The sequence below is a fragment of the Balaenoptera physalus genome, assembly GCF_965194825.1.
Source record: "Balaenoptera physalus genome assembly, chromosome: 18".
Taxonomy (NCBI): Eukaryota; Metazoa; Chordata; class Mammalia; order Artiodactyla; family Balaenopteridae; genus Balaenoptera; species Balaenoptera physalus.
This window is the reverse complement of record NC_138899.1, coordinates 70,362,543-70,387,881: the sequence shown is the minus strand read 5'-3', so window position 1 is coordinate 70,387,881 and position 25,339 is coordinate 70,362,543. Positions and strand designations below refer to the sequence as shown.

The window sequence follows — 25,339 nt, the reverse complement described above, 5'->3', positions numbered from 1 at the left end:
AAAATATCCAAATCAAGCGTTGAAAATCATTTGCACCAGCTTGGTTATGTGAATTGCTTTGATGTTTGGGTTCCACATAAGTTAAGCAAAAAAAACCTTCTTGACCACATTTTCGCATGCGATTCTCTACTGAAACGTAATGAAAACATTCCGTTTTTAAAACAAATTGTGAAGGGCGATGAAAAGTGGATACTGTACAACAATGTGGAATGGAAGAGATCGTGGGGCAAACGAAATGAACCACCACCAACCACACCAAATGCTGGTCCTCATCCAAAGAAGGTGATGTTGTGTATATGGTGGGATTGGAAGGAAGTCCTCTATTACGAGCTCCTTCCGAAAAACCAAACGATTAATTCCAAGTCCTGCTCCCAATTCGACTAACTGAAAGCGGCACTCAACGAAAAGCGTCCAGAAATAGTCAAAAGAAAACGTATAATCTTCCATCAGGATAATGCAAGACCATGTGTTTCTCTGATGACCAGGCAAAAACTGTTATAGCTTGGCTGGGAAGTTCTGATTCATCCACCGCATTCACCAGACATTGCACCTTCAGATTTCTATTTATCTCGGTCTTTACAAAATTCTCTTAATGGAAAAAATTTCAGTTCCCTGGAAGACTGTAAAAGGCACATGGAACAGTTCTTTGCTTAAAAAGATAAAAAGTTTTGGGAAGATGGAATTATGAAGTTGCCTGAAAAATGGCAGAAGGTAGTGGAACAAAAGGGTGAATATGTTATTCAATAAAGTTCTTGGTGAAAATGAAAAATATGTCTTTTTACTTAAAAAACTGAAGGCAGTTTTTGGCCCACCCAATACCAAGTGCTGGGGAGAATTTGGAGCAACTGGCACTCTCATCCATGGCTTTGAGAATGCAAAATGACAGTCACTGAGGAAAATGGTTTGGAAGTTTCTTATTAAGTTAAACAGTCACTTATCATATGACCCAGTAATTCCATTCCTTGAAATTTTCCCTAGAGAAAATGAAAACTTACCTTCACATAGAAACCTATACATGAATGTTCATAGCAGCTTTATTTGTGATAGCCAGAAGCTGGAGAAATTCAAATGTTTTTCAGTGAGTAAAAGAATAAAGGGACTATGGTGCATTCAAACAGAAGAAAAAAGGAACAAACTACTGATAAACCTTACTGCTTGGATGAATCTCATCAAAATTATTGTGTGGAAGAAAAACTCATCCCAAGGGTTGTGTACGTTATGCTTCCTTTTTATTTTTATGTTTTGAACATTCTCAAAACAGATCGGTGGTAGTCAGGGTTTATGTGTGGGAAAGGGTATCACTGTAAAGGAATATTTCAAAGGATTTCTTGGGATGATGGTGATACATGGATCAATACATGTATTAAATCTCATAGAAATTTACACGCAAAGTAAAAAAGTCAATTTTAACCTATAATAATTTAAAATTAAAATTTTGAAATCACTGTCAGGAAAAAAACATGAGTTACAAAAATAAAATTATCATCAACATTTACTCAGAAATTATTGCAAACCAGAAAATAATGGAACATCTTTCAAGTGTTGATAGAAAAGACTTCCAACCTGAAATTCTTTGTCCAGTGAAAATATTCCTCAAAAATGAAGGAGAAATAAAGACTTTTTCACACAACAAAAGATGGTAAAATTCATTGCCAACACAGCAATGAGTAAATTTTTCAAGCAGAAGGTTAATGATACCAGTTGGAAACTTAAATACACACAAAGGAATGTAAGAAATAGTTAATATAGGGGTATATATGAAATATTTTTTTCATTTTTAATTGATGCAGGAAAAGCATTTATTAAAATTCAATACCCATTCATGATAAAATCTCTGAGAAAAATAGGTCCCAAAGGGAACAAACCTAACCTAAAATTGGTATCTATGAAAAACTGAAACTAATGTTATACTTAGTGAAAAAACAAATGAAATTGGGAATAAGGGAAGGTTTTGCCTCTCACCACTTTAACTCAACATTTTACTGTATGATCTAAGTAGTACAGTAAGGCAAGGAGTAAAAATAATAGACATACAGATTGGAGAGGTGGAAGTAAAACTATTTTTAATTGCAGTTGAAATTATCACATATGTAGAAAATCCTAAGGATCTCATGCATTGCTGGTTCAGAATATAAAAGGGTACAACTTTGAAAAACAGTTTGGCAATGTTTTATCAACAGTCACGTAAAATTTGACCCAGGTATTCCACTACAGTTATTATTCAAGTAAAACACACATAGGTCCACGTAAAGATATAAATTTTCATACAAAAATTCATAATAAATAGAAATAGAAAAACTGTATTCATTAAAAAATGGATAAACAAATGCTTGTATGTCCATATGATAGATTACTGCTCAGAAATTTTTTAAAAAAAGTAAAACTACTGATACTCATAGCAAAATGCATGAATTTCAGAAACATCGTGGAAGAGAAGCCTGGCTTAAACTAGTTCGTATCGTATGATTTCATTTTTGCACAACACTGGCCCAGAAGAAATCTTTCGTGTAGAATGCAGTGGTTGTCTGGGGTTAGGGATGCAGAGGAGACTGAGTAGGAATAGGCACAAAGGAACTTTTGCGGGGAGCAGATTGTACTGGAGGCTAAATAGATGTATAAATTTGTCTTTACTCAAAGAAGTGTTACATTCAAAATTGTCAAATTGCATTTTATGTAAACTGTCTTTCTATAAAGTTGAATTAAAATAGAAAAATAACTTAGGGGGCTTCCCTGGTGGCGCAGTGGTTGAGAATCTGCCTGCCAATGCAGGGGACACGGGTTCGAGTCCTGGTCTGGGAAGATCCCACATGCCGCGGAGCAACTAGGCCCGTGAGCCACAATTACTGAGCCTGCGCGTCTGGAGCCTGTGCTCCGCAACAAGAGAGGCCACGATAGTGAAGAGGCCCGCGCACCGCGATGAAGAGTGGCCCCCACTTGCCACAACTAGAGAAAGCCCTCGCACAGAAACGAAGACCCACCCAACACAGCCATAAATAAATAAATAAATAAAAATACTTAAAAAAAAAAATAAATAAAATAACTTAGGTGTTAAAAATGAGGGCTGAAAATTTATTCTAACTACATGAAAGTGGAAAATATTATGCAGAAGTCAAGAGGAGGAAGACTAAAACCAGACCACTTGATTTCATGAAAAGTATCCTTTGGTTACCTTGGAGACATTTCAGAAGAATAGTGGAAACAGATACTGGATTGCCAAAGGCGAAAATTTTGGGGAAAAAATGACTAGACATAGACCACTTGTTGGAAAAATTTGACAGTGAAACAAGAGAGTAAAATTGATAGACGTTCAAGTGAGTATTGACAGTTTTATTCATGGAGGAGAAATCTATGCCTGTTAGGAGACAGAGGGGGAAAAAAAAAAAAACATTGGAGATGTAAAAATAAAGATGCTTGATAGGAATAAGAGAAATAGTGCAGAAAGGACATCATGAATCAAGAAGGGCTCAGACCAAATATAGAAATTCACTTTGGAAGGGAACAGGGACACTTCTGAACTTAGAAGAATAATTTATAGAATAGGAATAGATGTGAGTTGAGGGAAATGTAAATGGAATTTCCTGCATCTGTTAAATTTCCAATTTATCTTCAAGGGTGTTCTCATTCAGTTTTAGTTGATTCTGTGTTCAAAAGCATAGCTCTTTTTGTATTGCCCTAATTGCTGAGCATCTTTTCCAGATTACTTTTTGCTTACAAATTAGTAGAATTTAAGTTGTCTAAAAAATAGCACAAATGTTTACTAAATGTAGATGTTAACAAAGATTTTTCCATCATAGGTAACTTCTAACACGAAAACAATACCCTCTAAAAAGAGAAATCATACTCTTTCATCATAAATAAAACATTTCAAACTGCCCAGTTTAGTATTTCAATATGGAAATCTCCTTTTAGCCAATAAAGATGATTAAAGCAAAGAAGACATGATTCATCAAAGAGGATGGTTTTACTAAAGTCCTCAAACCAATATTAGTTTTTCATTCACTAAAATTATTATGACTCTTATCATATACTCTTGACTAGCTGAGCTGGAACTATATTCCAACAACCTAATATAAAACCAAGGAATGATGAAAAGTCAGAGAAACCTTATTTACCAGAAGAATTTACTGAATATAGTATATCAAGTATATTGGTATATATAATATACTATATTAAGTGTTCTGTAGTATACTATAGAAATATAGTCAGAGGTAACACATCATCTCCTAGGCTCCCAGGAGAGAAATTAGAAGTAAAGCATACAGGAATGAATCTTCTTCACAAAGATAGGAGATATGAATAACAGCATGTAAATCAAGAATAGACCATGAAATGGAATATTATTGGCCAAAATATGTAGCCTGAATTTAAACATGGGGAAATTTTTTAAATTTTGGGGAAGAAAAGCAATCTGGATACCAAAATTAGGAAGTTTTTGAAGTACAAGAAAGCTGTGAACTGTTGTAGATGAAAGGATACTAATAAGCTATGACAACTAAATGTAGTGCATGATCTTTGTATCTTGGATTAAAAAGGAAGCTTTAAAAAAAGTAGACCATGTGTGGCCATCTAAAAGTGGTATATCTGAACTACTTACTACAGGAATAACTGAATATGAAGAATTTGTCATCAGTAGCAGATAAACTTATCCCAAAGAAATGGATTATCTACCTTGATATGGTGTTTGGGAAATATTTTTGTTTCACAAAATAATAGATTGTAGTTGCCTGTATCATATATTTCATAACATAATTTTAGAAGGGAACAGTTTTCTCTTTTGTTCTAATAAAGTTAAAGTATTCATATAAATTTTCATGCAAACCAGAACATTTTCAGAAGAGAAAATGCCCATATTTAGAATTACACTCAGGTTGGTATCAGCTTGGATTATCTGGGCAAATCAGTACATATGGATGCTCTAGATCAATTAATAACATGAAGAAAAGGTCTATATATTCTATGAAATATATAATATTGAATAACAAGTCTGTTTTTGGAGGCTACACATGTAGTTTATATTGAGGCAGAAAATAACTTATTTTTATATTGTGAAAATTGCCTGCATACTGATTTAGATACAATGTCTATACGTATGCTAAACTACATGGGACCTTCCAGAAACTAAGCTTGAAATCACTATAGGCGTTTATTATTTCACCCTCTCAGATGTTTATGCACATTCAAGAAATAAACAATTGGGAAAGAAAAACTAAATTGGAAAATTTTAAAGAGAAAATACACTGCTGAGTACTTACAGTGGTTATATTTTCCAGCCATTTTATATTCTTATGGACATTATATAGTTATAATATATAATTAGTTTACAGTATTTATACTGAGTTCATTTAGTAGCTGATGGCCCTCTGTGTCCTTAAGTTGCTCTAAGGCAAATCCATCTTTTTTTTAAACTGAATTCTGATTGTTTTAGATTATGAAATATGTTATAAATATTCTTTTAATTTTATAATATTAAATTACATACTTTAAAAACTTGAGAATATTATTTATTTATTTTTCCTTCTGTTTTAATAGATTCATGGAAAGCATGCACTCCACAAGGGCTCTAGGACCTGCCAGAGTACCTAGCATTAACTATGTACCCAAAACACACTTGTGGATGGATAAGTGGATGGTAGAACAAATGAAATTGTTTTCTGTAGTCAAGTAGATTCCAGTGATTGGTCTGAATGATAAAAGAGAGGGGCTTAATTTATTTAATTTGAAACAAGCAAAAAGCAAAAATCCCTTGGTTACCTTATTCCAACGTTGTCTGAGGACTTCACGAGTGATGGTTATAGTAACTAATTTTTAATATTGACCATGAAATAATATATTTCATTACAATACTCCCAAGTTTTGTTTATATCCCAGAAAGCTGATATTTATCCTGATATTGCTTTGTTCCCAACTATATTCCTAAAACAAGATTTTGTAAAATAACAGTACAGCATACACAGAAACACAATTTGGGTACATGTTAGTCAGGTTTAAACCTGGCAGGGAAACCAGGTATGTAAGGGAAGTGAAGATACCAGGGCCAGAAGAATGCATATCTGTTCATGACCACTGTTGAAGATTGTGGAAAGGCAGAAACACTGACTTTGCCAAATACATATATTCTAGAGAAAAAGAAACTAGATCCTAGTCATCTATGGAAGAATTTTGAAAAGGGAGAGAGAAAATCAAAATATGATTAAGATACTGTCTGTCAGTTGTATACAGCAAGGTTTAAATAGGAGAGTCTGGAGGCAGAAAGAGCAAATAAGATTTTATTGAATAAATCTAGTGTTTCAGTAAAGGTCTAATGCGAACAAAAAAAGAGATTTTAAAAAGACAGTTGGAAGACAATTTCAACTCAGATAAAGTATATAAAAGTGAGGAGAAGCCACTGGCTTTTTTTTTCTCCCCTTAGCGCCTGTTTTATCATTGTGAATTTGACGTGTACATAGCAAAGCGGTGCAACATAATCGTCCATTTTATGTTCAAAACTAATCCCTGCGAAACAGCTGCCATCCTTTATTGGGACCACTATAAAAAGGAAATACTTAAAGGCTACAAGTGAAAGCCCTATGAACTCACAGGACAGATGCTGTAAATGATTTTAATCTGTATACTACCACCAAGTACTGCCTGTTGGATTACTACTTCTCATTCTTGTTTTCAAGTACAGAATGAAATAGAAATATGATGCCTATATAACTTACCAAGAACCCATACTTTTCCATATCATTTTTCTCACCATCATGCAACTACTCCGCTCGTCCCAGTTTAGCCCAGTAAGACATAAAGGAAGGACTTAGAATCATGGATATTCAGGCCAGAAAGAAATGTAGGTGTCCTTTAGTGTAGGAATCAGCAAACTTTTTCCACATGGAGCCCAAAAGCAAATACTTTAGGCTTTGCAGTCATACAGTTTCTGTCATAACTTCTCAACTTTGCCATTTTAGTGAGGAAGTAGCTGCAGACAATATGTAAAGGAATGAGCTTGGCTATGAAATTTGAATATTGAATATTCAACATTTGAATATTTTATGTTTCAAGTGTCGTGAAATATTCTTCTTTCTTTTTTTTTCCCAACCATTTCAAAATGTCAAAACTCTCCTTAGCTTGCGGGCCATGTAAATGCAGGAGGCAGGCCAGCTTTAGAGATATTCAGACTGCAGCTTGTGATCCACTGATGATATGGCATAATCAATAAAGCATGCCCTGACAATCTTTTTAATGGCATGACATGACATAGCATAGCAGAGATCAGAATATCTGCACACAGTGAGAGGAAGTGCTATTCCGTGAAACATTTGTTTCAATTATATATAGTAGATCTGGATGTAAAATGTATCGCTTTAGATTGTAGTTAAAAAAAAAAAAAGTTTCAAAATCATTAATCTGTTGTTTACCAGCGAAGATTTTTAGTGTCAAGAAAGGCAAATGTCTTAGCTTAAGTTTACACAGCTATTTAGTTTGTATTCTAAAACCATGTCTTCAGATTTTCAGTTTAGATCTTCTTTGAGTTAATTAAAAACTTGATGGAGATTAAAGAATTCTGTAATGCTAATAAAATTGCCTAGTTCTGAGAGCTCAGGATAAGCCCTAATATTTTAGAACGAAGTATGAGAACCAACTGATTTGTTACTAAAATTCAGATATTTAAAAATACCTGCATTGTATTTTAAACACCACCACAACTAAAGAGAATATACACAGGCAGACTTTTTCCTGGTCCATGATCTCTGCTGTCCAGATATGTTGTTCCTTGTCTCTAGTTTCAAGGATTGAGGTCAGGCCCAGGGCATGTCACCCTTGACCATCAGTCTCCAGTCTGTCCTTCTCAGGTATCAAAACACAGTTTTCCACATTACAGATGCCCTTTAATTAGGTAGAGTTGCTACAATTTAGGTGGACCCCAGATCACAAGAGAAATAAGCCCTTTCTGCAGTACCTCTTTCCCCAGAAATCTTCTCAGTTGCCAAGTGGGCATCTTTGGTTTCATGTAACTATTTCCTAGAACCCACCTTGTACTATCCTGATATTTTTCCTACAAATAGACTCTATTTCATTATGTCCCTCAGAAATTGTAGTACTAATATAAACTTATTATTTCTTGTCCCATTATTGCAAAGGACAGTGGGATAATGATTCCATCTTTAATTTTTCTACTGTATAATAATGCAAACCAAGATTGTGTAATTTTTTATACATGGTGAGATTCTGATCAAGTAATAATATTTTTCTATTTTAGCTATTCTTAAGCCCGTTCATAAAATGGTTACCTTTGTGGACTTTCACCAGAGGTCTAAGCTTTTCCCCCTATGTCTCCTTTAATGTTTATTTTCCTGGGTAACTTCTTTGCTTCCACTACTTTCTTTTCTATATACATCGCGCCTCCATGTAGAATCAGTGCTTTCAATCTATTTTTGCTTCATATCCAGTAACAGAATTTACTGGATTGCATATAAAATAAATATAAACGCTACTGTACATAACAGAATCCATGAAAGATACAATTTGGACTTGTGATACCAGTTTTAACTGCTAAAGGATTATTTTCTCCTCCTTCTCCCTCTGGAAATATGACCTGTGACTAATGATATACATGTTACTATCTCAAAAATGGTGTTCTCTCTACTCAGTAGGGTTGTTCTAGTTACACTAAACCCAACCAAAGATAATCTTTCTTATTAAGAATATTATTTTAACTTTGAAACTAGTTACTTAAAAAGATTATACAGATTATCTCAATAGCTGTACTTTGCAACATTTAAACTTGAAAATATTCTCACGTTAGTTGTGCTTTCTATTAATGTATTTGTTTTGATATATGGAGAAATCCTGCAGTTTTATATTCTGTCAATAGAGGTAGTTTTTTTATATCAAATTAAACAGATTCTGTTTTACAAGTTGAAATATCATTTGTGATTGCCGATCTTGGAGTGATCTCTAAGTCAATTTTTCCCAAGAAATTAATAACTGTTCATTATTTTAGGTTACATGTTTCCTTTTGTTATTAATTTCACCATTTTCCTATAATCACAATAAGAATTACTTTAATTACATCATTTATCTTGTTTACCAAGTCAATATCCTGTAATGGTTCTGAGATAACACTTCTTTTCTTCACATTAAAATGATCAGTTTATCTGTTTTGTCCTCCCTTAGAATGCAGGATTCTCTAGCACATGGAACATATCTGTTTCATATCTGTGCCCTGCATACAGTAAGTATGCAATGCTGTTTTTAGAACTGAATCATTAAATGTCTTTAATTCTTGGGAATGACTAGCTCCTTACTTTTTGTCAGACATTTTTTATTACCATTTATTTGATTCCACTTTGTAGATGTCCCAGTTCATACTGTTTCAAAAAATAACTGTTTGCTGGAAAAACTTGACAGCTACATGTAAAAGAATGAAATTAGAACACTCCCTAACACCATACACAAAAATAAACTCAAAATGGATTAAAGACCTAAATGTAAGGCCAGACACTCTAAAACTCTTAGAGGAAAACATAGGTAGAACACTCTATGACATAAATCACAGCAAGATCCTTTTTGACCCACCTCCTAGAGAAGTGGAAATAAAAACAAAAATAAACAAATGGGACCTAATGAAACTTCAAAGCTTTTGCACAGCAAAGGAAACCGTAAACAAGACCAAAAGACAACCCTCAGAATGGGAGAAAATATTTGCCAACGAAGCAACTGACAAAGGATTAATCTCCAAAATTTACAAGCAGCTCATGCAGCTCAATATCAAAAAAGCAAACAACCCAATCCAAAAATGAGCAGAAGACCTACACAGACATTTCTCCAAAGAAGATATACAGATTGCCAACAAACACACGAAAGGATGCTCAACATCTCTAATCATTAGAGAAATGCAAATCAAAACTACAATGAAGTATCACCTCACACCAGTCAGAATGGCCATCATCAAAAAATCTACAAACAATAAGTGCTGGAGAGGGTGTGGAGAAAAGGGAACCCTCTTGCACAGTTGGTGGGAATGTAAATTGATACAGCCACTATGGAGAACAGTATGGAGGTTCCTTAAAAAACTAAAAATACAACTACCATATGACCTAGCAATCCCACTGCTGGGCATATACCCTGAGAAAACCATAATTCAAAAAGAGTCATGTACCACGATGTCCATTGCAGCTCTATTTACAATAGCCAGGACATGGAAGCAACCTAAGTGTCCATCGACAGATGAATGGATAAAGAAGCTGTGGCACATAGATACAATGGAATATTACTCAGCCATAAAAAGAAACGAAATTGAGTTATTTGTAGTGAGGTGGATGGACCTAGAGTCTGTCATACAGAGTGAAGTAAGTCAGAAAGAGAAAAACAAATAATGTATGCTAACACATATATATGGAATCTAAAAAAAAAAAAAAAATGTTTCTGAAGAACCTAGGGGCAGGACAGGAATAAAGATGCAGATGTAGAGAATGGACTTGAGGACACAGGGAGTGGAAAGGGTAAGCTGGGACGAAGTGAGAGAGTGACATGGACATATATACACTACCAAATGTAAAATAGATAGCTAGTGGGAAGCTGCTGCATAGCACAGGGAGATGAGCTTTGTGACCACCTAGAGGGGTGGGATAGGGAGGGTGGGAGGGAGACGCAAGAGGGAGGAGATATGGGGATATATGTATACCTATAGCTGATTCACTTTGTTATAAAGCAGAAACTAACACACCATTGTAAAGCAATTATACTCCAATAAAGATGTTGAAACAAAAAATAAGTGTTATTTGTAGTAGATCTATGATTGCAAGAAGAATTAGAAGAAATAAGCACCATTTACTTTAATAAGTGGGTCTAATATTTTATGCTGAAGTGTTTTTTTTTAATTGCAAAGCAATTCACATACTGACTTCTCTACGGTATCCTTATCAGATTGTATTCTGGTACGTATATAACCATATAATTTGACTCTGAATTGTGGATAGGTATGAGTTGGATATAGAGTTTTCTGGTATAGGCAAAATAATCTTGTTAATTTAGTGATCTATACTTTTTTGCTTATATAATCCTTGGCAAATAATCACAATAAACTACTGCTTAGATGGAGTATATACTTACAATAATTTCTGTGACTTTTGGCAGTATCTTAAATGTTGTTAAAATGAAGGAATTTCTGAGTTCTTTCAAGTTCCAAAAACTTTTTGTTTCATTCTTAAGAATGAATAAAACTGGAATGCTTATTCATCCCTATTTAATATTTTGTTTTAAATGGAGGATACAGTAAAGAAAATTCAGCTTGGGTCAAATTGGAGAATTTATTGCTTTGAGCACAGATAAGGAGTTCTCTGAAAGTCCAGCTTTTTTTACTCTGAGTGCTTCAACAATTTAAGCCTTAATAAAGCTTAAAGTTTACTTAAGTTTATAGGTTTAAATAACAATAAGCTGTTAGCAGCTTTTTTGGATAAAGTTAATGTACTCTTGAAAATAAGTGAGGTTCAGCTGACTGACCTCTACTTGAGCTTACCTTAACCTGTAACTTTTTTTCCCTTAATCACAATATTTATCAAATAATTTCCTTTTACTAATTATTTTCTTAGTTTTTAAATTTTATTTATTTTATTTATTTATGGCTGTGTTGGGTCCTCGTTTCTGTGCGAGGGCCCTCCCCAGCCGCGGCAAGCGGGGGCCACTCCTCATCGCGTTGCGCGGACCCCCCACTACTGGCCTCTCTTGTTGCGGAGCACAGGCCCCAGACGCGCAGGCTCAGCAACCGTGGCTCACGGGCCTAGTCGCTCCGCGGCACGCGGGATCCTCCCAGACCAGGGCTCGAACCCGCGTCCCCTGCATTGGCATGCAGACTCTCAACCACTGCGCCACCAGGGAAGCCCTATTTTCTTAGTTTTTATCTTTGACTTTATGAATGTATTAAGAAAAGTGATGCATAGTATTTCCATTGTGCGTTATATAAGTATTTAAAAGAAAAAGAGCCAGTGTTTTTCTGAATACAAAAATAAAGAACTTAAAGGTGTGTATTACTAAAAAGCAATTTTAAATTTAAATTTAGTTACATTTGAGAACCTAAAATTATTAAATGTATTTATTTGAGAACGTAAATAAATGAAAGTCAGAATTTCGGTAGTTTGGAACTATAATTATACAAGTTATTCATTTATACATACTGTGTCTAAAAGAATATAAATTATTGTTTTATTTTTAATAAGTAGGCATTAGTATAGCCATTTTATTCAACTGTATGTGATTTAATTGTATAACTGTTTATCTTTTTTTGATTATTAATATTTCTTGAAATGAAATACATGTTTAAGACATATATAGTATTCTTAATAATAATTCAGGATCAGAGTCTTTCTTGGGTAATGTCAAAATTTGAACCAGACATAGTTTAGTAGATTTAGAATTTAATAGAGACTTTTAGAATTTGAAGCAGCACAGGGAGAATAGAAGAAAGTTGTTGCAGAGGAGTGATATAGGAATAGCAATTCGTTCTATAATTAAATTTAACTCAAAGAGAATTGAGGGATCCAGATGATTTATGATAGTGAAAATATCTCTTATTTCCCTTATTTCATCCTTATTCATTGCTGTTGTGATTAAATCAGGAAGTTAAGGAAAGGGCAAGACACTCAGGTTAATCACTTCTGTAGTGGAAACTTGAGTCTTAATACTATGGATGAAAGTTTTTAATAAAAACCTCAACAATAGTTGTTTTAAGTTATTTGGAGGCATAGTGCCTTATTATAATTTCTTCAGTATAATACTCTCCCTGGACACCTTCATATGTTTGTTTATGTGCCTTATTTTTATGGCCGAGCTTTCACTCCTTGAGATCAAAGACAGTGTCATCTCTGTGACACAGCGGTGGCTTACTTATAGTTCCTAAAATAAATTATTTAAATGAAAATATCTCAAGAGACAGCCAACCCCAAACTTAATCAGTCCCAAGTGATTGTGAAATTATAATCTGTTGTTTAGTATGTGTAAATGTAAAATGGTATTTCCATGGAATGTGCAAAGAGAAGTGAAAGTCACATGGAGACAAAAAAAAAAAAAGTGACATTGAATACCAAGAATTTGCTGGAACATTTTCCTTGATATGACATTTTTGATGGGTTAGCGCAAACATGGTTTCTAAAGCATAATTTAAAAAAGAGTAAATTTACAACAGTGTTTCACATTTTATAGGTGTTGATAATAATGTCAGGAGAATATTCTCTTCAGCTCAGCTCATTCACAGTCAGAGCATGAGCAAATATCTATGCAGGAACTATCACTGTAAGTTCAGTTTTTTATTGTAATCTATCATTCTGTGGAGGAATTATCTATAAAAGAGTGTTAGGAACTTAAGTTCTACCACTATGCAAAAATTCTTAGCAGAAGCAAAACTATAAAAAAGAAAAAATCTCCACAGCCAATAAGGTTCCTAGGCTATATCAACACAATGACCAAAAACAAACAAGCAAACAAAAATTTAGAGTTTATTTCAATAAATGAGTCAAAATGACGGTATTATGTAACTATAGTTACAGTTAATCTTGTTTCTGAGCAATCTGAACATTCTAGATTTACAATTTAAAAGCACTTAGCCAACCATTCTCATATGGAAATAGATTTTTAGTTTGAACATATGGAATTTCCATGGGAAAAGGTACAATATCAAATTACTTCGAGGTTGCAATTAATATATTAGTATTAATATCTTTGTGACTCTTTCAAAATATTTCATGTAAGAGAGTACCACTAATTTCTGACTCTTAAAAAGCAAAGTCACATTTCTTTTATTTTAATAAATGCCTAAAGTCCATATTCAAAACCTTAGAGCTTGGGACTTCCCTGGTGGCGCAGTGGTTAAGAATCCGCCTGCCAATGCAGGGGACACGGGTTCGAGCCCTGGTCCGGAAAGATCCCACATGCCGCGGAGCAACTAAGCCCGTGCGCCACAGCTATTAAGCCTGTTCTCTAAAGCCCGTGAGCCACAACTCCTGAGCCCACGTGCCACAACTACTGAAGCCCGCACACCTAGAGCCCTTGCTCCACAAAAAGAGAAGCCCATGCACTGCAACGAAGAGCCCGCTTGCCACAACTAGAGAAAAGCCCACGCGCAGCAATGAAAACCCAATGCAGCCAATAAATAAAATAAATAAATTTATATAAAAAAATAATAACCAGCCCATATTTAAAAAAACAAAAACAAAAAAACCTTAGATGTCGATGTGTTTTGTAATTCAGATATTTGGGGATTTAAGAAAAGTAATAGGTGCTTATATGTGTATTTCATAGCATCTTCATGGGAGTCTGGGGCAGCTCGTTACTTAAATACATTAATATATCTACAGCAATACATAGGGATAGTCATGCTAAGTAGAATAAAGTTTGTAAGTAGCGTCATATTATTTAGGTGAAATTTGCTGATGATTGACGTTATGACAATCTTGCGAGAAAGCTTTTTTCAGAGCTTTTTTGGATTTTGGAATTTTAAAGTATCATAGGCATACATCTAAAATAATTTCCCCTGAAGTTTTAAAAATCTGTAGGATGTATGTACGAGTATGTGTGCCCATGTATGTGTTCTCTCCCTCTCTCACATTCACACACACACACACACACACACACACCCCTATGGATGAGGAAATAGTTTTATTGGAAGACGGCCAAGCTCATTTGATTATGTGTTGTCTCTGGCTGCTTTTGCCCTACAATGGCAAGAGTTGAGTAGTTGTGACAAATTTATTATTGTCCCCTGGCCCCCATCCCCAAAGCCTACGTATTTTATCTGAGCCTTTACAAAAATGTATGCTGACCCCTAATGTATATGATACATCCAGAGACTTCAGTTTTATTCCTATTCTGAAGACAGTAAGCCTGCCATAAATTTGTGATAACCTAGTTTTTAAGTGAACTGAAGTAAACCAATGAATGAATGAACTCTCACTGTTTCTGCAGTATTTTGAAGGTGTTTTTTTTAAATTTGCAATTAAAATTTGTAATCTAAATATAAAAATAAGCTGTAATGGTTTAATTACATTTAAAAAAGCTTTTTGTTAGTAAATGAGCTTAATGTTATTTTAGTTTCTTGAAGATAACATTACAGTTGTTTTCATTTTAGTGCAGTTTTAAATTAAACTCTCTGAAACATATAGGCAAATCTTAAAATGTCCAACCAAAATAGTATGTAATACTACTGTCATGCAGAGTGAAGTAAGTCAGAAAGAGAAAAACAAATACCGTATGCTAACACATATATATGGAATCTAAAAAAAAAATGGTCAGAAGAACCTAGGGGCAAGACAGGAATAAAGATGCAAACCTACTAGAGAATGGACTTGAGGATACGGGGAGGGGAAGAGTAAGCTGGGACAAAGTGAGAGAGTGGCATAGACATATATACACAACCAAACTTAAAATAGATAGCTAGTGGGAAGCAGCCGCATAGCACAGGGAGATCAGCTCGGTGCTTTGTGACCACCTAGAGGGGTGGGATAGGGAGGGTGGGAGGGAGGGAGATGCAAGAGGGAAGAGATATGGGGACATATGTATATGTATAACTGATTCAATTTGTTATAAAGCAGAAACTAACACACCATTTTAAAGCAGTTATACTCCAATAAAGATGTTAAAAATAAAAAAAATTTTTTAAAATAGTAATACTACCTAGACACATATTAATATTAGTTGTAGCAGTAACAGTAAAAATTCAAACCATTATTGTTATTTCAAAGGATGTTTATTTAATATTTTTTTTGTTTGTTTGGTTTTGGTTTTTCAGTTTTAAGTTAGAAAGCCACAGTTTGCTAATTGTTACGTTTTTGACCTTAATAAGTTTAGATGACTTAAATGGTCACACTGAAAGTAATTTTTTACAGTCAGGAGAATATCACAGTGATGAAATAGAAAAATAAATTTTATGTTTCAGATAAAAAAGTAAAAGAAAGGTAAAAAACATAGGAAATTGCTATTATGTGGATAAAGATGTGTAAGCATTGCAGAAGTCACACGAGATATACACTTTATAGTTATACACTGTATCTCAGAATGCAGCATAACACAATGTGAAAGCTATACAGAGCAGAGAATTTCAAAAAAACTGCCAGCTGCACACCACTGAAACTAAAGCAACTGAAGGGTAGTGAGCATGCAAACTTTCTTCCAAGGTCTGTAGTTCTTATTCAACATTTATTATTAAAATGAAGCTATTTCAACTATTTCAGTGCCATTAATGTGTACTAACTTTGGAATTTAAAAAAGTTAAAATCATTAGAAAGTTATTTAAAAACTAAATTGTCCTGGGCAGACTTGATATTTAAAATTCAAATTATCAGAATAGTCATGTCTATTTGATGGAAATTAAATTAGCATATTTTATTGTAAGGAGAAATAGAAAAACTAGATCTTAAAACTGCACCGGTGCTTGCTTCGGCAGCATATATACTAAAATTGGAACCATACAGAGAAGATTAGCATGGCCCCTGTGCAAGGATAATATGCAAATTCGTGAAGTGTTCCATATTTTTTTTGTTATAAAGCAGAAACTAACACACCATTGTAAAGCAATTATACTCCAGTAAAGATGTTAAAAAAAAAAAAAACTGTACTGGTAAGATTACTACTGGTAGTTTGCTAGTGGGACTCATAATAACGCCACAGTTTTGTCCAACGCCATGTTATCTGTGCGATTTATATAATCATGTTTGTCAGGGTTATAGCATCCATACCTAAAAAACAAATAATCTTAAATATCAAAATTAATTTTTTTGCCTATATTCTTAATTTTGTCTGGGATGAAACTCACTTTCTTTCTGCAAACCTGCTCCTTCGTTTATTTTCCTTTCTCACTTAAAGGTTTTATCATTCACGCTTTGCTCCTTTACCCTGTCCTTTAATCTCGTATTCAGTTATCCAGAGTATTTTATTGTCTTCTCCAAAATGTCTTTCAAACTGTCTCTGCTTGCATTGCCGCCGCCTTCAGCTCAGGTTTTCATCATCTTGACTAGACAGTTCCTATTCCACTGACAGAAAGCGATCTTCCCAAAATAGGTCGAATTCTGTCTGCCCCTGCTTAAAATCCTTCAGTGGCTTCCTGTTGCCAGTAGGAATAGGATGCCATAGATGGCTCTCCTTCCTCTCTTCCTCCATCTTCATTTCACCTCCTTCCATCCTCTGCACTCCACAGTGTAGCATCCCAATTCCATTTTACTAGCAATGTCATGCTGCTTTATACCTCTGATGTTTCGCTGTCACCTCGGATGTCTTTCCTTTTTTCCTTTTTTTGCCTAGATACGGTTAGCATCGTCCAACTCAGATGTCACACTCCCTATAATTTCTCCTCAGCAGAGCTGCTCACTACCCTTTCTGTGTGTCTCACACTCTGTACTCTCTGTGTCCTTCCTAGGATTCTGTGTCATGATTATTTGTTTATATAAACTCCCACTTTTCTCACTTCTTTTTAAACTTAGCACCTGGCATGGTATCTGGCACATAAGACACAAGTTCAATGAATGCTTTTTGAATGAATTGCGCTCTTGTTCTTAAACAAATACTCTTATTTTTCCTTAAAATCTTTTTTTCTTCATCAACTTATATTTATTTGTGTAAATATATATCAACTATATATGTACTCAGTTAGTGATGGTTTTTAATTCATTTAATTAAAGTTTATTGAGAATATACTCAGCACTGCCCTAGTCATAGATGTGTATGCTCTCCTCTTTTGGAAGAGGGCCCTTGCTGAGAGAAAACTTGATGTTCCTTAGAAGATGCATCCCACCTGTACGTATGATTCCTCGCTTGTAACTAACGCTTCATACCCTTCACCTCCCACCATAAGGGGCATCCTGCTAGAGATGGAATTTTTCTACACTATTTTTAAGTGTCTTAATTTGATCTTCTAATTCTACAGATGCATGAAGTCAGACCCACACATTGAATCAAATGCTTCTGATGGCTGTGTATTAAAACAGCATCACAATACCTTTCAGTATTTCTTTTATTAAAGAAAGATAGTTTTATCCCAAAGGTCAAACTTTTAACTTAACGTTCATTTTACAGTTTAGTGGGATTTGGTGAGGTTTTGTTGTTGGTGGTGGTTGTTTGTTTGTTTTATTGGCAAAGGAGTGTAGTTCTGAAAGTAGAAACTGACTTTTTACCCCTAGTAAGTGTAAACCCAAAAAAACTGCCAGTGATTTATTTGGATGGCGGTTGACTCATCTGTACCCAGTATGTGTTTGCTGCCTGGATCCGGACCACCTCAAATTTGTCTACCTAATTCAACTTCTCATATACTTGTATCTTGGCCAGTCAGACAACGTTGAACAACGTTTCAGCATAGTTCGTAGTATATTCAAAAGCTTGTACTAGACAGTTTCCTCACCACTGGAGCACCTCCTATATATTCAAGCTTCTTTCTCTCACGTGTTGACTGTCTGCACTCCATAGGTTCACTTTGTACCGGTAAGCTAGTATGGTCCACAGTATTGGATTAGTATTTCTAGTCAGAATATTTATTCTGGTGAATATATATTTCCTGGTGAAAGTGTTCTGTTAATTGGCCAACACTTCTAACTAGATTTTTGCTGGAGGGGCACATTTGTATAGCTTCCGTAGGGGATACTTCTTAATTGACAAGGTAAGAAAAGTCATCATGGAATAGGGATGCCATAACTGATCCTTAGTGTCATTTCTCCCATTGTATAACTTACTCTATATTCTTCCTCTTAACTTTCAAAAACATGTGTAATTTTATTTCTTTCCATCTTTATCTATCTTTGAATTTTACCGTAGCACTCCAGTCCCACTTTCACACACCCCCTATATTCTAGTCAGCCAGTTGCCCAAGCTACAAAGGTCTTTTCAGGGTTTTTTTGTCCCCTGCTCCCTCTGTACTTTCTGTTTAAGCTTTTGGTCCCCATGTCTGACCAACATATGCTACCTTCTCCAAGAAAACTGTCAAAATCACCCAAGTTGGAATTAACCATTATGACCTTTCTCATCGTCACATGTTGCCATCCTGTTAGTGTCAAATTATTTAAGTAGTGCTGCAGCAAACATGAAATGGACTTTCAAGTTAAATGACTTGAATTCAGGTCCCAGTTCCACCACTTACTATATGAAACATCTTGGGCTAGTCACTGAATCCCTTCATTTTTTATCTATCACTTGAGGTGATAATAACTAGTTCAAAGAGTTGTTAAGAGAATCCAATGTGACAGCATATATAATAGTGATTTGTAAATGATAAAGCTCTATGTAGGTCTTCCCTGGTGGCGCAGTGGTTGAGAATCTGCCTGCCAATGCAGGGGACATAGGTCCGAGCCCTGGTCTGGGAAGATCCCACATGCCGCGGAGCAACAAAGCCCGTGTGCCACAACTACCAAGCCCTCATGCCACAACTACTGAAGCCCGCGAGCCGCAACTACTAAAGCCCACGTGCCTAGAGCCCGTGCTCCGCAACAAGAGAAGCCACCGCAATGAGAAGCCCACACACCGCAATGAAGAGTAACCCCTGCTCGCCGCAACTAGAGAAAGCCCGTGCACAACAACGAAGACCCAGCGCAGCCAAAGCTCTATGTAAATGTTAGATAATCTTAGATTGGAATTCAAAGATGGAGCCCTTGGGAAAGTGTACATAATGTCTTATTAATCTCCTGAGTGCCAACACTATCCTTTACTCATATGAGGAGATATCAAATGAGTTGGTTTGATTATGAATTTCTTGCCAGATGCAAAAAGGAAAAAAACTCAACCTGTTTGAGACATACACTTTTAAATATTTGCCTTATGCATATATAGCCTGAGTATTTATAGCATCGCTAGGTAAATTCGGCTTTCTTGAGCTTATGGTTAAAGTTATACCAAACGACGTTTATTACTTGCACCTTAAATTTTCAAATATAGGTGCTTTTTTATTTAGAGAATGTACAAGGATAGTGTCATCAGACAATGCTTGTATTTTCAATAGCTCTATTAAATGTCTCAATAGCTCTAGATATCTTCAATATCTCTTATATCTCTCATAAAAATCTATTTGTTTTAGTAATACTTTTGTTAACACTTAGAAATAGTGCCAACCAAAATGATTATATAATTTTTGAAGGGTGGTAAGTCTTCCAAAATTGCCTCTGCTTGTGTTCTCATTGTCAAATTTAGGTTTTGCTTTTTTGTTTTGTTTTGTTTTGTTATTTTGAGTAGGATCCATTATCATTCTAATTACATCACATTAGTAAAGGTGCAAGGGTCTATTGAGTCTATTGAGTTGAAATCACAATGGCCTTTTTCAAAGTACCTAGAGTGCTGTTTGCAAATTGCAGTTTTGCTATCCTATCATTTTGTTCTCATTTCCTTTGAACAAAGCATTGATGGAGCATTTATGTTTTTCTTATGATGGAATGATAGTATGTGTTTGGAAAAAGTATGAATATTATTGTTACACAGCAGTTTTTTAGAAGTTCATTTAAAATTAGTCTGAGAGAAATGAATGTAATTGCATGTTTTTCCTAATTTGTACAAGTTGTTATGTATTTCAAAACTCTAGCGCACAGAATATGTGGTGAAAAATTCTTTATATAATCATTCATCATATAGCCTTGTAGTCTAATCATTCTTTATACAGCCTTACAGTCTAAAATCTAAATTGATATGGAGTACAAATTTTATTTATGATCCTTTTGCTATACATAGTCCTTTGGCCTTTTACTTAGTTTTTCTTTGTCAGAATTTCAAGTAGTTGAGTAGCCAACAGGTGATAAATGTCCCATTAATCTTTCTGACTCTCTAGCTCCTGAGCATGAGAATTGCTGATCAGTTACAATTGTCTCTTAAATGAGCTTTTCACATCTGCCTCTATTTCATTAGTTAACTGTCTGCCCAAAGATCTGATAAAATGGAATCCTAGTGCCTTTTTACAACTTGTTCTGTAGGTCTGTACCTTAAGGATAGAGTTGTTAGTAGAATGGGCACAAAAGGGTATTTATCCACTACCTACGATAAATATACATGCTAGTGTCTGGAAGACATTTGAGACTCTTTATTGAAATCACCTTAAGAAGAAAAAAATAACTGGTTTCTCTTTAGTTTGCCATTTAGCATACAACTAATGTAAGATCATGGCATTTCTTACTGTACAGTGCTTTTACTCATTATATTTGTCTTCATATAAAAAGAAAAAAAATTAGTCTATTAATTTAATTTAAAAAACAGTTAGTTAAAAACTTTAAAAAATATATTTTAAATTAGCAGACATCATGATGAATATACTCTCCTCCTACCAGAGATTGTTATTAATCCTTGGTTACATCTTTCTCTATATGTTGGCACTTTAAAAATACTAACAGTCATGATATGCCTTCTTATTATGTTATACAGCAGTCATCTTTTTAATTGAAAAAAGTCTTGATGAATAATCAACATTTAAACTGTTTTTAAGAAGGATATTTTCTTACCTGTAGAATTGTAATAATAATAGTATGTCACAGAATATAAATGAGAATTAAATGAGTTCTTGTACATTAACACAATACCCAGCACATAATAAGTGATTAATGAGTAGTAGCCATTATTACATATGTGTTAATACATTTAATTCTTTTTTCTTCTGATGTCTATTCAGAGACTTTGGAAGCAGAACAATGGAATATTTTACAAGTATTGCATAATATGTTAATTGTATGTGAAATTCATTTTCAATATTTAAAAATTCATTTAACAATTGACAACCTGTGGGTAATTACCTGTTTGTAAATTATTTTAATTTTGTCTTTTGGAAGAAAATTTAGGCAGGTCTTCAATGATTACTGTTCTGCGCTCCAGGAGACAATCACATAGCAAATGTCATTGGAATAAAAAGAGTTCTAACTAGCTTATCAGTTTTGATAGCTACCCCACCTTGTTTAACTATAAGAAATGCCTTGACCAAATAAATAACCCAAGCCTGAGGTCAATTTCTTTAGTATTTTTCACATCTTCTTGAATATCTGAATATTTTGAAATTAATGTTATAAAAATATGTTAGTGAATGTTTCCACTCATTTCATTTTAGGAATTTTATTTTAAAGAAAGATTTTATAAGTTAAACCTATATAATGAATTAACTTAGAATGATGATTTCTACCATTGTAATTTCATTTTGTTTTAACCTTTCTTTCTTGTAGGCCTTGTTTGTATGAAGTCCAGCACATCTGTGGTTGAGCTTGTTATGCTGCTTTGTTCTCAGGTACGAAATCTCAATCACTTGATTACATTAAACTACATGAGGATTGTTTTATGTCACTAACAAAAGAATGTATGTGAATATATATGTTTATATATTTTTAAAATTTCTATTACTTACTTCATAGATGAAAGAAATAAATTACATTGAGATGTATATTTATGTAGATGATCTTACCATGCAAATATTGATTTAGTCTCCCTCTCCCTTCCCTCCCTTTAGCTGTCTTATTATTTCCCACCTACCTAGCTTTCTATTGTTCCCTATTTTTTAATCTCTGCAAATATATGTATATATAATTTGTTATAGATTTTTTGATATCCATCTTTACACCCCATTCTTTAAAAATGATACAGTATTATTTATAATTTTGATGTTCATTGTTAATTACATGGTTTCTTTTTCACTAGTATAGATAATGAAAACTAGAGGTTTTTTTGTTGCAATAGCCGAAGTATAAAATATAGCTTATTAATGAGGGGTTTTTGATACGATACCTTGCTGCTTTCCCTTTTTTAATGTAATTTGTATATTTAAATGTAAATTCTAAAAATCTACTTATACTATTTATCTTTAATAATCAGAATTTAAAATAGAATTATAATTGTTGGGTATTTTTTTTAAGCAATTATGAGAAAATTATACGTAACATTTTTCTGATAACTAAAATAGGGACCTAATGGTCTTTCTTCTTGCCAGCTCTCCCAAGTCTCCTAGTGATCCCGATTTTCACATAAGTATTAAATATTTTGTAATATGAGAATAAAAAGACCTTATGTGTGTTTGTAATAAGTAGTTATTACATTATCTCTAATTTCCTCAGTAGCAGGGAAAATACATCTATACTGTTTCTAGTTAATGACCTGAGGTCTGGCTAAAACCACAACTAACTTCTGAATAAACAACAATATGGCTTCAATTGATCCTTTAAAACATCAGCAAAAATAAAACAACCAAAAACTTACCTAGTAATTTTCAGTCTCCAGGTTTACTTTCTTCAAGAATATATTCATGGGGACATCATTAGGTCCATTTTCCCCTTTTCATCCAGAAAGAATATTAATAAGGAAGAAGTTAAAGAAAACAGCACCCCTGGCAAGAGTTCATCTGCAGGGCATTTGAAAATTGTTACCTAATGCCAGAGTCCTGAGTTCGAGAGACATTCTGTGAGATCTGTCTGGACCTTGTAGGTTCTTGACGATGCACATTTAAAAAAACATGGTTTTATGGGAAAAATATAGTGTAAAATTTCTTCTTCCTTAGCTCTTGGTTTCACTGCAGTTCAGAGAAATAAAGAAGAATGTAGCATTAGGGTCTGGTGTCTTTGATGGCCTCATCATCTAATCATAGGTTTAACATTACTCATTTGCTGGCTCCAGGAATTCCTGCCATTAAGGGCCCTAGAGATGAAACTTTGCCTCAGATATTGATTGAAAGGAAGAGTGAGAAATTTAAGCTCTCTATGCAGTGCACTTTCAGTGTTTCAGCAAAGCAATATTATAAACATGTCTCTCAATTTGATCTTTAAGTTGAATGTTTAGAATAATTCAGTGTGCTTTAAATATTTAAGTGGTTAATTGATTAAATATACCTCATTTAAGTGACTTAAAAATGTATTTGTTTACTGAGAAAAGCTCCAGTTGTTTTATTTTCTGTTAAACTGAAACTTTGCTTTCCACAAAAATGTTTTTAAAGAATAAAGAAACAAATGGGTAATCTTCCTTCAATGCAATTCAGGTGGGAGGAGTTTACTATTCTAGGTTTACAATTAGCTTATAAAAGCATCTTTTGAAGATCATTGTTCCACAGATGTATAAAACCTTGGTTTTTGAGGACACACACAAAATGGACATGTTGTCAAAGTTTCTTAAAATAATCTGCTATTTTCTGTACTACTCAACTTCATGATGATTTATACTATAACCCATTAGCCAGGCCACACAGCAGCAGCAGGCTTCTGACAAAGAGTAATAATACAGTTGCTGACGCCGCGGAGGTTGCTTGGTGCAGCGGCACTGCCAGTGCCGAGTTCTCTTCCACAGGCCTAACACATCCTTTTGACAGTGGAGCTGGGTCCCTGTAGAATTAGCATAGTTCTGTCAGCTGTCTTTGTGCCAAGGCACAGGCAATCCTGAGGAATCTTTAAAGCAGCAGAGTTTTGAGTTTTCTTCTGTTTTACAGTCAGCCCTTTGCAGGTATTGATAGCTCAATGTTATTATGATGAGCAGTTATTAGGACTCATAAAAGAGCTGAAAATCTGAATGAGTTACTGTCTTGATGAACTGCATGTATATGTTTTTCCCACAGTGGGAAATAACAGCTAAGATATTATCCACACTGTGATTTAATTATTGGTTAAAATAAGTTTTCAATGCAAATGAAATTTTCTGGTTTATTTATTTGCTTAGAATATGCTTTTTTCCCCCTAAATTTGGATAGAACATGAAAGGATAACATTTTATTTGGATAAAGCCGGTAGCTAAGGGCTGAAAATGAAAGGAAAATGCAACATTTCTCGCAGCATTTGTTTTTCTTTCATTAGATGCTTTTATTTTTATGCTTTTGATTTCGGAAATTTCATGTTAACTACTACATATTATTAAGGATATCAGCTTCTCTTTCCTTTTTATCTGAGCTCCTGAATAAACTTACTATTGCCAGTGGTTTGTGTGCAAAATATGGTCTAAATTTACATGAGATCATATTACAAGTGTCTGAAGGTACTTGTCAAGGATAATTCAGTTCATATGGGCAGTCTTTTAAACTCTAAGGGACATGCCATCCAGTCTACCCCCCAGTGGAATTTTAGGTCTCCGTGGAAAACACATTTTAAGTTTTAAGATGCTATTAGCATTATCATTATATTGCATTAATTGTTCCACAGATACACGAAACATTTTTTACCATATATGGATATTTTTCTTTTTCCTGTAGATCTTATGACATAAAGAATTAACTATTCTTCTTTCCTTTCAATTTGTATTTAAAGTGCACTTAGTAGTATCTTTTAAAAAAAAATTGGGAGTAAAATGAACTGGAGTAAAATAGTTAATATGTAGTGCTTTGAAAAATCAGTGCTTAATCAGTGAATAGTCTCCTCTGGAGTTCTTCAGTATCTCACAGGTCTGCTATTGTCCTCTGTCAACT

At 34.2% G+C, this 25,339-nt stretch overlaps 1 protein-coding gene across 8 annotated transcripts in view; it reads left to right on the top strand.

Annotated features, from left to right (window-relative positions):
* Positions 1–25,339, top strand: part of NBEA (neurobeachin) — a 610,070-nt gene that overhangs the window by 250,935 nt on the left and 333,796 nt on the right. For all 8 annotated transcript variants that reach the window (XM_082435483.1, XM_082435487.1, XM_082435484.1 and 5 more), the window contains one exon: positions 22,134–22,195. In XM_082435483.1, coding sequence (XP_082291609.1) covers positions 22,134–22,195 — 62 coding nt within the window. The remainder of the gene's footprint in view (positions 1–22,133; positions 22,196–25,339) is intronic.